General features: G+C 42.8%; 1 protein-coding gene across 1 annotated transcript in view; it reads right to left on the reverse strand.

The window, feature by feature from the left end:
• The window catches only part of cntln (centlein, centrosomal protein), a 429542-nt gene that overhangs the window by 179596 nt on the left and 235585 nt on the right, over positions 1-14361 (reverse strand). The window contains 1 exon segment of the mRNA XM_061880275.1: positions 13906-14006. Within this exon segment, the coding sequence (XP_061736259.1) occupies positions 13906-14006 (101 nt within the window).

The raw sequence follows: 14361 nt of genomic DNA on the forward strand, positions 1-14361 counted from the left end.
AATATATGTTGACTGGGTGAAAGAAGGAGGCAGCAGTTTGACTCCAGGATACAGAGAAGGTAGGTGACGTGCAGGTAAAGATATGTTGACTGGTTGAAAGAAGGAGGCAGCAGTTTGACTCCAGGGTACAGAGAAGGTAGGTAACGTGCAGGTAAATATATGTTGACTGGGTGAAAGAAGGAGGCAGCAGTTTGACTCCAGGATACAGAGAAGGTAGGTAACGTGCAGGTAAATATATGTTGACTGGGTGAAAGAAGGAGGCAGCAGTTTGACTCCAGGATACAGAGAAGGTAGGTAACGTGCAGGTAAATATATGCTGACTGGGTGAAAGAAGGAGGCAGCAGTTTGACTCCAGGATACAGAGAAGGTAGGTAACGTGCAGGTAAATATATGTTGACTGGGTGATGGCAGGAAACACCACCAGTTGAGTTTATACCAAAAAGTTCTATTTTGGTTTCATCTGACCACATGACATTCTCCCAATCCTCTGCTGTATCATCCATGTATCCATTTTGGTATCAACTCAACTGGTGGTGTTTGGAGGAAGAAGAATACTGAGTTGCATCCCAAGAACACCATACCTACTGTGAAGCATGGGGGTGGAAACATCATGCTTTGGGGCTGTTTTTCTGCTAAGGGGACAGGACGATTGATCCGTGTTAAGGAAAGAATGAATGGGGCCATGTATCCTGAGATTTGGAGCCAAAACCTCCTTCCATCAGTGAGAGCTTTGAATGGTTGACCAAATACTTATTTTCCACCATCATTTACAAATAAATTCTTTAAAATTCCTACAATGTGAATACCTGGATTTCTTTCCACATTCTGTCTGTCACAGTTGAAGTGTACCTATGATGAAAATGACAGACCTCTGTCATCCTTTGAAGTGGGAGAACTTGCACAATCGCTGGCTGACTAAATACTTTTTGGCCCCCCTGTATGGGTGAAAGAAAGAAGCACACGTGTGACCCCAGGATGCAGGGAAGGTAGGTAAAGTGCAGGTAAAGATATGTTGAATGGGTAAAGGCAGGAAACAACAGCAAAAGTCGGTCCCGTCCATCGCTGCTTGCAGCTTTCATTTTAAATTGCCTTTCAAATGTCTATTCTTGGTGTTGGATTTGATCGGATAAATTTCCCCCAAAATGCGACTTATACTCCAGTGCGATATATACATGTTTTTTCCTTCTTTATTATGCATTTTCGGCCGTTGCGACGTATACTCCGGAGCGACTTATAATCCGAAAAATACGGTATATAGTTTTTTTTGTGTTTCAGAGATGTAGTCATTTTCTTCAGCAAACAGATGATGCAACGCTCAGGCAAAGACTTTGGTGTAAGTAAATGTCCTTGTCTCCCCTGGTGGACCACAGCCCGAGGCCAGACTGGCTGAATAAATGTGAGCTTGTCCTGTTGGAGTGACATTCAATGAAATAAGAGGGGAGTCTTGCCCGGGGACTTAGTAGAAAGTGCGGTGCTGCTCACCATGGATTTGGCCATTAATGAGAAAAGCCATATTGAACCTTTCGGATGACTGCTGTTGACTTAAAGATGAAGAGCGCCAATAAGGGCCCCCGGCGGCTCCCTCTGCCCCGCCGCTAATGGCAATTAGACGGACAACATTTATTTTAGATGTTCCCTTCGTCTTCTGGTGCAGCCCAAAAAGAATAGAGGATGAAAAAGAATGAAGGATAAGCCGGCGAGTGATCTGTATTTATGAGGAAAACTACACTGTGATCACTTAGTTCTGCCGCTTGTTGCACAATATTGTTCATCAAACATGCGTGCATTGTCATGATAACGCGTGTTAAGAATGGAGCGGGAGGGCGTGCGGACACTTGATGTGTCTGACAGACAACAGTCCTGAAGATGAAAGCGCCACCTTCATAAATAAAGCAGCGCCACAGTGCCGGATATTGACTGAGGACACGCCGGTGGACTTTGAAATTCTTCGCTTTTTTTTCTCTCTCCCGGCTTCTTTAAGTCGAAGCAGCCCGGGTCCCTGTGTGTTGAAATGTATATTTCAGAAGTGTCTAGACCATGTCTTTCATTCCGAGAAGAGGGGTCCCTCCATAGAGGCGGCTCTCAGAGAGATGGCGAGCTACAAATGTGTGAGGCCTCGTGGAAAGTCAGCAGGAAAAGGGATGTTTGCTGTGATCCGCCGGTGCTTTTGGTCACAGACAAAGACGAGGCGCCCCCCCGGATGCATCATTGAGGAGGGCAGGTGCACCACACAGCATGCCTGACAAAGAGGGAAGGAAGGAGGTCTTGGCTGCCTGGCAGAGATGAAACCTGACTGTAGAAACACCGCACGGTGGAAAGAAAACAATCCACTTTCCAACGTCCGGAATTTGAGGAAAAAAAACTGGGAATTTTAACATAGGCCAAAAATAGAACAAACGGATTCTGAATATATTACAATAAAATGATAGAGTTCCGGTTTGGTGGCTGCAGGATTAGGTCTCTGCTTTTTGCAGATGATGTGGTCCTGATGGCTTCATCTGACCGTGATCTTCAGCTCTCACTGGATCGGTTCGCAGCCGAGTGTGAAGCGACCAGAATGAGAATCAGCACCTCCAAGACCGAGTCCAGGGTTCTCGCCCAGAAAAGGGTGGAGTGCCATCTTCGGGTTGGGGAGGAGACCCTGCCCCAAGTGGAGGAGTTCAAGTACCTAGGAGTCTTGTTCACGAGTGAGGGAAGAGTGGATCGTGAGATCGACAGGCGGATCGGTGCGGCGTCTTCAGTAATGCGGACGTTGTACCAATCCGTTGTGGAGAAGAAGGAGCTGAGCCGGAAGGCAAAGATCTCAATTTACCGGTCGATCTACGTTCCCATCCTCACCTATGGTCATGAGCTTTGGGTCATGACCGAAAGGATAAGATCACGGGTACAAGCGGCCCAAATGAGTTTCCTCTGCCGTCTCTCCCTTAGAGATAGGGTGAGAAGCTCTGCCATCCGGGAGGAACTCAAAGTGAAGCCGCTGCTCCTCCACATGGAGAGGAGCCAGATGAGGTGGTTCGGGCATCTGGTCAGGATGCCACCCGAACGCCTCCCTGGGGAGGTGTTTAGGGCACGTCCTACCGGTAGGAAGACCTAGGCTGGCCTGGGAACGCACCGGGATCCCCCGGGAAGAGCTAGACGAAGTGGCTGGGGAGAGGGAAGTCTGAGCTTCCCTGCTTAGGCTGCTGCCCCCGCGGCCCGACCTCGGATAAGCGGAAGAAGATGGATGGATGGATGGAATTATAGAAAAAAAAATACTGACCACTAGGGATGAAATGGTACACAAAAATTTTGGTTCGGTACGTACCTCGGTTTAGAGGTCATGGTTCCGTTCATTTTCTGTACAATAAAAAAACAAAATATAAATTGTTTGGTTATTTATTTACCAACTTTGTTAACAATGGCTTTATCCTTTTAACAATGGGAACACTATAATAATTCTTCCTAGGTTAATCCACATTAAACTGCCTCAAATTGTTGCTCAGATTAAATAAAATGAAAAAACTTTTCTTCTACATATAAAAAGTGCAACATTAAACAGTTTCAAGTCAACTCATCATGCTTAATTTATCACAGCATTTGGGAAGCCTGTAGTTGATTTTTATTATGATAATGTTATATTTTTATTAACATGTGATAGCAGGGACCCTGCCATTCAAAACTTTTCTGTCCGTAAAACACACACACACACACACACACACAACACACACACACACACACACACACACACACACACACACACACACACACACACACACACACACACACACACACACACACACACACACACACACACACACACACACACACACACACACACACACACACACACACACACACACACACACACACACCGCAAAATGAGCTAACTTTACGCTAGAAGCTAATTAGCCTTCACCTCAGGCCAGAACTGCGAGAGAGCTGAGCTGCAGTTGAAGTTTCTAGAAGGTCAACGGGCTAAAAGTGATGATAGTAGTAGTTGACTGGGAGGTGTTTATTATCATTTGGGGAGAGTATGCTGCCTTATGCTTACCTGCTAAACACCTATCTGCTCGACGCTGAAGCATTGACTAATCGCGCTCTGAATACGCGCTGCTATTTGCCTGTTACTGCTATATATGTAACCAATCAGATGGTTGTGTGGGTGGGACAATGCTGGGTGCTGAGACGGAGGCAGAAGAAGCAAACCACCTTTTTAAGACTTTGAGTTGAGTTGAGTTTGAGTTTAATTTTAGCATATAAACTCGTTTGGTACACCCCCGTAGCGAAACGGTTCAATACAAATACACGTACCGTCACACCCCTACCGACCGCGGTAAAGTTTAGATCCATGAAGGAAAGAAGAAAGTGAATGAATGTTTATAACTGAGTATATTGCATAAAAATGTGTTTTCTTTTGTATAATTTTTTTTATTGAATTAAGTAACATTTATGACAACCTTTTTCCAAAACACAATATAGAGTGTAAGATAGTGGTTAGAGTGTCCGTCCTGAGATGGGTAGGTTGTGAGTTCAAACCCCGGCCGAGTCATACCAAAGACTATAAAAATGGGAGCCATGACCTCCCTGCTTGGCACTCAGCATCAAGGCTTGGAATTGGGGGTTAAATCACCATAAATGATTCCCGTGCGCGGCCATCGCTGCTGCTCACTGCTCCCCTCACCTCCCAGGGGGTGTTCAAGGGTGATGGGTCAAATGCAGAGAATAATTTCGCCACACCTAGTGTGTGTGTGTGTGTGTGTGTGTGACAATCATTGGCACTTTAACTTTAATATAACAAGATAATGCATACATTCATCATTTGTTTTCAAAACGGTTCCAAAAAAGTGTGACACCAAAAAGTTACTGAGGGACCCCATTTTTATGACTTGATGATCCCTGGCACCCCATTTTGAAAATTTCCAGCGCCAACACTGATGAAGTATTGGTGCATGCAAAATGACTTCATTACTCAACAGCAACTGTGTAATGAAGTGAATCTGACCATTTTACCAGGATGATGTTGTCATGACATTTGCTTAATTGGCTGTAAGGCATCTTGAGAAAATTAGTAAAAAACACGACAGTCAAAACAGATAAGTTTCCAGCTACAAATGAAGCCATCATAAAAACAAGATGGCATTGCCTGTAAATGCCTCTGAGAGGAGGGGAGGGGCCTGCAACCAACATGCTTTAAAGCAGGGGTCTCAGACACGCGGCCCGCCAGATGTTATTTTGCGGCCCCCACCTTGATATGAAAGTTTAACGTTTGTGTGGCCCGCTGGTTTTATATGAATAACGCTTGACAGCGTTGTGTTATTTGGCTCCAAAATGTCTCTTTCAACGTTCTGGGTTGCCTACCCCTGCATTAGTGGAAAAGCGGCAAATGAGTGAAAGTGACAGACGTTGCCATGGAGACGAGGGTTTTCTTACGTGCCTAGCTGCAGTCAAACCGCGACACCTGTCCGTCAGTAATAACAGTCCCCGATAACCTGGACCAATTTAAACTGTTATTTTATTTTTTATTGTTTCATTTGCATTGCCTCACACGATGAACACTACATATATTTCTATATGACGCCGGATAACACTCCGGGAGCCCTCACTTTTTTGCGCTCGCTATCCAGGTACTTTCCCGGCTATTAGCCGCCGACCGCCGTGTTGCTGTAGGGAGGAAAAGCGGAACGACACACATTGCGGAAATAACATTATTCTCCGTGCGTCGGCTAAATACAAATATATTCCACAACCCCAAACATGTCTTTTTCAAAGCTTGCAGTGAGGAGAAAGGTTTGTGACGAGCAAAGACAATTCCAGCAAAAGTGGGAGATGCAATATTTCTTTGTTGAGCACAGGGACACCCCGACGTGTCTTATTTGCACAGAGAAAGTTGGGGTGCACAAGGAATACAATTTGAAACGTCGTTATACAACTAGACATGCTGAGGAGTATGCAACATTTTTTTTAAGAAATCTTTTCTTGCGGCCCAGCCTCACCCAGACTCTGCATCCTGTGGCCCCCAGGTGAAGTGAGTTTGAGACCCCTGCTTTAAAGCCTATGTGTCCAAGTCTTTCTTTAGTTTATTTTTGAACATGAGCATACTTACAGCATAATACATCACTTCAAGGATCTCAATGAAGATAAGATGACAGCACGCAGACGAAGCAGAGACAAGGTGAAATCACAAGGCCCCATTACATTCCGTCACATGTTGTGCGTACTGGAGCTTCTTTGCATGATATATGCTACCACTCCTTTTAGAGGCGGCCTCAGTGATGTTGACTGGGGAACTCCTGAATAAATAGAGGGATGCAGGAGCTGTACCTTAAAGCAGTGGTCCCCATCGATTGGTACCGGGCCGCAGAAGAATTGTTTTATTTTTATTAAATCAACATAAAAAACACAAGATACAATTATTGCACCAACCCAAAAAACCTCCCTTTTTCATGACAAAGAAAAAAAATAATAATAATAAATCCCCCCGGGCCGCGGGACACATTATCAAGCTTTGACCGGTCTGCAGCTACAAAAAGGTTGGGGACCACTGCCTTAAAGCGTAGGGCGAGATTGTGACTAAGTGTGCAGCTCCATGCGTTCTCCTCATGAGCTAAATTGAACTCTGTCTCTGCATGATTCCTTGCTTCTTGTCTGATGAACAGATGTCATCAGTGTTTGGACCTGACACAGTGAGACCCACGCTCTTCGCCGTGGCCACCATAATACTTCCATATAAATCTCCGAACCACTTCATCTGGCTTTACTTTTAACTCCCCAAGTCACCCTATCTTTAAGGGAAAACGCGATCTTTTCGGCCTCGACGTCATTAGTAAAAACTTGTTTGAGTACAAAATACTTCTGACAACTTAGTTACTGCTAAAACATTACATTTTATTTACAACAAGTGATTCAAAAGTATATTGTTGTTGGCTTCAATGTCAACGCAAGTGCGAGTGGCAGACTAGTGGTGAGTAGAAGGCTGGGCGATATTGACCAAATCTTATATTGCGGTATTTTAAGTACGAATATTGGTGTGCCGTGAGATACAGTCTGTGTTGTCTCTGAAGTGTAACAAACGTGCTGCACGCACTGGAACTTCAGCTTTACAGATTGCACGTCCACTCTGCAGGACGTCCACACTGACACATGCTGCTACCTGTTGAGACGAAAGCTAATAAAAGCCTGCTGATGTCTGTCAAGGTGCGGCGTTTACTAAACCAAGTGGACGACACACTGGGTGATTCTATAAGAGCAGAGGCCACTTATACCAAATCTAATCACTCTACACTCATACTGACAAGCCATCAGACTGTACAATGCATATGTTCCTTTTGACTGTACATGTACTGTAAATGTATAATGTATTTATATTATTCACATGTGAATAATGCTGCATATTACAGTATTTATATTTTTCACATGTGAATAATGCTGTATAACAGACTGTATTTATATTATTCACATGTGAATAACGCTGCATATTACTGTATTTATATTATTCACATGTGAATAATGTTGTATAATAGACTGTATATTATTCACATGTGAATAATGTTGTATAATAGACTGTATATTATTCACATTTGAATAATGTTGTATGATACTGTAATTATATTATTCACATCATTTACCCATTTATGTGAACTATGCTGTATGATAGACTGTATTTAATTTCAGTTAAAGTACTAATGATTGTCACACACACACACACACACACACACACTAGGTGTGGTGAAATTTGTCCTCTGCATTTGACCCATCCCCTTGTTCACCCACTAGGAGGTGAGGGGAGCAGTGGGCAGCAGCTGTGCCGCGCCCAGGAATCATTTTTGGTGATTTAACCCCCAATTCCAACCCTTGATGCTGAGTGCCAAGCAGGAAAGTAATGGGTCCCATTTTTATAGTCTTTGGTATGACTGTATTTATATTATTCACATGTGAATAACGCTGTATAATAGACTGTATTTATATTACTCACATGTAAAAAATACCAAAGTGTTTATTGTTTAATGTGAGCGAACTGTGGTGCTGAATTTCCCCCAGTGATCAATAAACTACTTTCTATTCTATTCTATTCTATTCTATGACAAGCATCAAAGGATTACGTGTCCATGTTGCTTACTTTTTACTTTTGGGATGTTGTGCAATTCAAGGAGACTTCACCGTAAATGTAAGCTTTGCAGATGCGAATATTTGAGGCAGAGTATTTTTAAAATCAGAGGCCACTGTGTGACAAAATGTATTCAATTCTGTGAGACTTCAACAAAAAGTGCTAATAAAAGGCAGAGTTTTAAGGCTATCGATTACTTTAGTCCATCCATCCATCTTCATCCGCTTATCCGAGGTCGGGTCGCGGGGGCAGCAGCCTAAGCAGGGAAACCCAGACTTCCCTCTCCCCAGCCACTTCGTCTAGCTCTTCCCGGGGGATCCTGAGGCGTTCCCAGGCCAGCCGGGAGACATAGTCTTCCCAACGTGTCCTGGGTCTTCCCCGTGGCCTCCTACTGGCTGGACGTGCCCTAAACACCTCCCTAAGGAGGCGATCGGGTGGCATCCTGACCAGATGCCCGAACCACCTCATCTGACTCCTCTCCATGTGGAGGAGCAGTGGTTTTACTTTGAGTTCCTCCCGGATGACAGAGCTTCTCACCCTATCTCTAAGGGAGAGACCCGCCACCCGGTGGAGGAAACTCATTTCAGGCATTTGTAGCCGTGATCTTGTCCTTTCGATCATAACCCAAAGCTTAAGACCATAGGTGAGGATGGGAACATAGATCGACTGTTAAATTGAGAGCTTTACCTTCCGGCTCAGCTCATTCTTAATCACACATCCCAAATAAGTCATTAAATATCTGCTTGACTCATGATTTTGAAGCAACTTCTCCATCAAATTGTACAATGTAAAAATTATTTTTCGGTAAAAAAAAGAGGTAGCTCAGTTGCTAGAATTTGACCGTAAAAACACAAAATTTTGAGACGTCCGATGATATCGGACTGCCGGTTATTATCGGCCTACAAATGCTTTAATATCGGAAATTATCGGTATCGGTTTCAAAAAGTAAAGTTTATGACTTTTTAAAACGCAGATGTATGCAGTGGTGCACGGACGTAGGAAGCAGTTGTGTCTCCCAGTCATACTTGACAACCCTCCCCATTTTCTTGGGAGACTCCTTCATTTCAGTGCCCCCACCTGAAAATCTCCCGAATTTCTCCCGATTTCCACCCAGACAACAATATTGGGGGCGTGCCTTAAAGGCACTGCCTTTGCGTGCTGGCCCAATCACATGATATCTACGGCTTTTCACACACACAAGTGAATGCAAGGCATACTTGGTCAACAGCCACACAGGTCACACTGAGGGTGGCCATATAAACAACTTTAACACGGTTACAAATATGCGCCACATTGTGAACCCAAACAGAACAAGAATGACAAACACATTTCAGGAGAATATTCACGCTGTAACACAACATAAAAAATACCCAGAACCCCTTGCAGCCCTAACTCATCCAGGACGCTACAATATACACCCCCCCCCCCCCCCCCCACCACATCTCAACTTCCTCATGCCCTCTCAGGGAGAGCATGTCCCAAATTCCAAGCTGCTGTTTTGAGGCATGTTAAAAAATAATAATGCACTTTGTGACTTCAATAATAAATATGGCAGTGCCATGTTGATATTTTTTGTTCCATAACTTGAGTTGATTTATTTTGTAAAGCCTTGTTACATTGTTTAATGCATCCAGCGGGGCATCACAACAAAATGAGGCATAATAATGTGTTCATTCCACCACTGTATATATCGGTATCGGGTGATATCGGAGTCGGTAATTAAGAGTTGGACAATATCCGAATATCGGATATCGGCAAAAAATCCATTATCAGACATCTGTAAAAAAAAAAAAGTGTAATTATGATTTTCCATTTACAGTAATACCCCATAAAAACAATAACCGTAGATTTACATTTACAGTATGCATTGTAAAAAACATTTTGTGGTAAAATTTCGGCATCTACATTTTACTCTGAAATCTACATGTTTTTCTTACAGTTTACGTACAAACATATAATAATAAATAATTGTGTAATGAATCCATTTAAAATGTAGATATTATTCACTGTTACAAGGGCCATAACTGCCACGTGGCCCCCAATGCAAACCATTTAAAATGTAGATATTATTCACTGTTACAAGGGCCATAACTGCCACGTGGCCCCCAATGCAAACCATTTAAAATGTAGATATTATTCACTGTTACAAGGGCCATAACTGCCACGTGGCCCCCAATGCAAACCATTTAAAATGTAGATATTATTCACTGTTACAAGGGCCATAATTGCCACGTGGCCCCCAATGCAAACCATTTAAAATGTAGATATTATTCACTGTTACAAGGGCCATAACTGCCACGTGGCCCCCAATGCAAACCATTTAAAATGTAGATATTATTCACTGTTACAAGGGCCATAACTGCCACGTGGCCCCCAATGCAAACCATTTAAAATGTAGATATTATTCACTGTTACAAGGGCCATAACTGCCACGTGGCCCCCAATGCAATCCATTTAAAATGTAGATATTATTCACTGTTACAAGGGCCATAACTGCCACGTGGCCCCCAATGCAAACCATTTAAAATGTAGATATTATTCACTGTTACAAGGGCCATAACTGCCACGTGGCCCCCAATGCAAACCATTTAAAATGTAGATATTATTCACTGTTACAAGGGCCATAACTGCCACGTGGCCCCCAATGCAATCCATTTAAAATGTAGATATTATTCACTGTTACAAGGGCCATAACTGCCACGTGGCCCCCAATGCAAACCATTTAAAATGTAGATATTATTCACTGTTACAAGGGCCATAACTGCCACGTGGCCCCCAATGCAATCCATTTAAAATGTAGATATTATTCACTGTTACAAGGGCCATAACTGCCATGTGGCCCCCAATGCAAACCAGTTGGACACCTCTGCCTTGAACCATTAATGCATGGGTGTCAAACTCTGGCCCCCGTGTCATTTCACTTGGCCCTTGAGGCAATATCAAATGAACATTAGAGCTGGCCCGCCGCTGTAACACCACATTCACCACTAATACTCTTACTTGCCAACCCTCTCGATTTTCCCGGGAGACTCCCGAAGTTCTGTGCCCCTCTCGAATTTCATCCCAGATAACAATATTTGGAGTGGGCTTTAAAGGCACTGCCTTTGGAGTTTTCTACAACCTTTCTCCACGTCCGCTTTTCCTGTATACAAACAGCGTGCCGGCCCACTCACTTAATATATGCGGCTCATACACACACACACACACACACACAAGTGAATGCAAGGCATACTTGGTCAACAGCCATAAAGGTCACACTGAGGGTGGCTGTATAAATTACTTTAACTGTTACAAATATGCGCCACACCATGAACCCACACCAAACAAAAATGACACATTTCGGGAGAACATCCGCACCGTAACACAACATAAACACAACAGAACGCTTTGCAACACTAACTCTTCCGGGACGCTACAAAATACACCCCCGCTACCACCAAACCCCGTCCACCTCAACCCCACCGCTGAAATAAGGCATTACAATTTTTATTTAAATTTTATTTGATATGCCATTGATATTTTTTAATTATTATTATTATTTGAAAGTGGATTTTGCATGTCACTATAAAGTTATATAAGCCTTGCTTGTTCAATATTCAATGCAAAACTTGTTTGGGTCCCAATTAAAAGGTTCATTTGTTAACCTCGGCCCGCGACTTTGTTCACTTTTAAATGTTGTCCCACTTTGTATTTGAGTTTGACAGCCCTGACTTAATGGAAGCAACAAAATATGAATCAAAGCTTTTCCCTAATTGCATTAATGGATTAATCGTTGCAGTCCTAACAAGTTCTTTTTGTGGCTTTATTTGTGACATACATGCTATCTGACTAACGTGGACTGTGTGTTGTGCTTTTTCTTTGGCTTTTTGATCCACCTTCTACGTCACTACTTGTGTTTGTTATTTTTTTTTTATTATCAATGTTGTTAAGCTCTTTTTTACGCTTTGGGAACATATTTGTCTTTCATGTACTTTGTATTGGAACAGATTGTGCTGTGCCATAAAGGTTGCACTTGATATGCTTCTGACAGGGCCCAGCTTCCCTACTTGGGAAATAGTTTGCAGCGTTACACTAGAGCAGGGTAATGCGCGGCGTGCCACACTGTGTGCACCATCTAACTCATTAGGACTCGCGGTCCACAGGCAAAGAGCCATGCTGCGTGGGTTTTGAGTGTCACGGGTCAAAATGCTGCCTCCTGCGGCACACAATCCATCAATAACCACGCTTTGATCAGCAAGTTGGAATCGGCTACCCACATAAACAACAGCGGTACGACATGACACACACACACACACACACACACACACACACACACACACACACACACACACACACACACACACACACTAGACACCCACACGGCCACACAAGCTAATTCCTTCAACTCTTTGTGTTTTCGTCTGCTCATGCATAATTATGTGGATGCTGTGAGACAACAGTTCACACTAATAATTATAAATACTGTATATCTATATCCAACTAAACTAAATCCAGTGACGGTGTCATTCCTGAACATACATTCAAACTGATCTACGAACATGTGCTTCAATTGGGATGCATGAGCTGTGCTTTATATATATATATATATATATATATATATACACATACATATGTATACATATACATGTACATATATACACACATATTCATATATATGTACACATATACATACATGTATATACATATTTATATACATATATATACACATAGCTATACATACATATATGTATACACACATATATATATACATATATGTATATATACACACACACACACATATATATACATCTGTGTGTATATATATATGTGTGTGTGTGTATATATGTGTGTGTATATATATATATATATATATATATGTGTGTGTGTATACAAATATATATATATGTGTACACATATACATACATGTATATACATACATACATATAAATGATAAATAAAAAAACTGGGTTGTACTTGTACAGCACTTTTCTACCTTCAAGGTACTCAAAGCACTTTGACACTACTTCCACATTCACACACACATTCACACACTGATGGAGGGAGCTGCCATGCAAGGCGCTAACCAGCACCCATCAGGAGCAAGGGTGAAGTGTCTTGCTCAGGACACAACGGACGTGACGAGGATGGTACTAGGTGGGAATTGAACCAAGGACGCTCGGGTTGCGCACAGCCACTCTCCCACTGCGCCACGCCGTCCCTATATATATATATATATATATATATATATATATACATACACATATCTGTTTGTATACTGTACATACATACATATATATACATACATACATATGTATATGTATGTATACACAGTCTTAGTGTACAGATCCTACATCGGCACTGCCAGTGGTGGAAAGACTATCTTAAATGATAACAGAAAATTACTGAAACAAAATAAAGGTAATAATAATGAAATTATAAAAAATACATACAAAAAAAAAAAAAAATACAAATATAATACCAGCTAAATATTGCACTACCTGTAAGCCAACAAAAGGAATTCTTCAATTGAGGTTTGGCACTAAATATTTCAAGTTGACACACGCTGTAGCTAATCAGAGCATCTATTAGAGTGGTGCACACACTTTGAGGATTATTGTAAAATAGTGTGTTATTTAAATGTTCTTTCACGTTGGCATATTTGGGGGAGTGCTATGATGAACAGATTACTTGGCATTCACACAGGACTGCAGGATTTGTAGGAGAGCTGCAGCCTGCCAGCTGCCACACGGTGGAATCAAACACTGCGGGAGGAAAGCAGGATGGAGAGAGACAAAGAGAGAGCGAGGGATGCGGGAGGCAGAGAGATAAAAGAAGTGACTAACTTGTCCTGCAACTGGCGGAGCTTGTCCTCCTTCTCCTGCAGTTGGCCTCGCAGGGCTTTGTTAGTCGCCACCTGCCTGCTGACCTCCGCACTTGTACTCTGCTGGGGGAGAGAGGGAGCTTGCCATCAGTGTGTGTGTGTGTGTGTGTGTGTGTGCCACACGGCTGATGACAGGTCAGACGCAGCATGCCTCCTCATTATGGTTACAGCGGGGGAGGGGGGGAAGGTGCTAAAAGAGGTTAAGAGGAAAGTGGATGAGATAAAGGGCATCGCTTGGAAATAATGATTTAGAGACCTATACCGCTCTTTGAAACTCCCCTCAGATACACACTCTTCACATTATTATAGGAGGCCATCTTTGTTTATCATTGCCCTACACCAGTGGTTCTCAAATGGGGGTACGCGGACCCCTGGGGGTACTTGAAGGTATGCCAAGGGGTACGGGAGATTTTTTTTA

The sequence above is a fragment of the Nerophis ophidion genome, linkage group LG20 (assembly GCF_033978795.1).
Source record: "Nerophis ophidion isolate RoL-2023_Sa linkage group LG20, RoL_Noph_v1.0, whole genome shotgun sequence".
Classification (NCBI taxonomy): domain Eukaryota; kingdom Metazoa; phylum Chordata; class Actinopteri; order Syngnathiformes; family Syngnathidae; genus Nerophis; species Nerophis ophidion.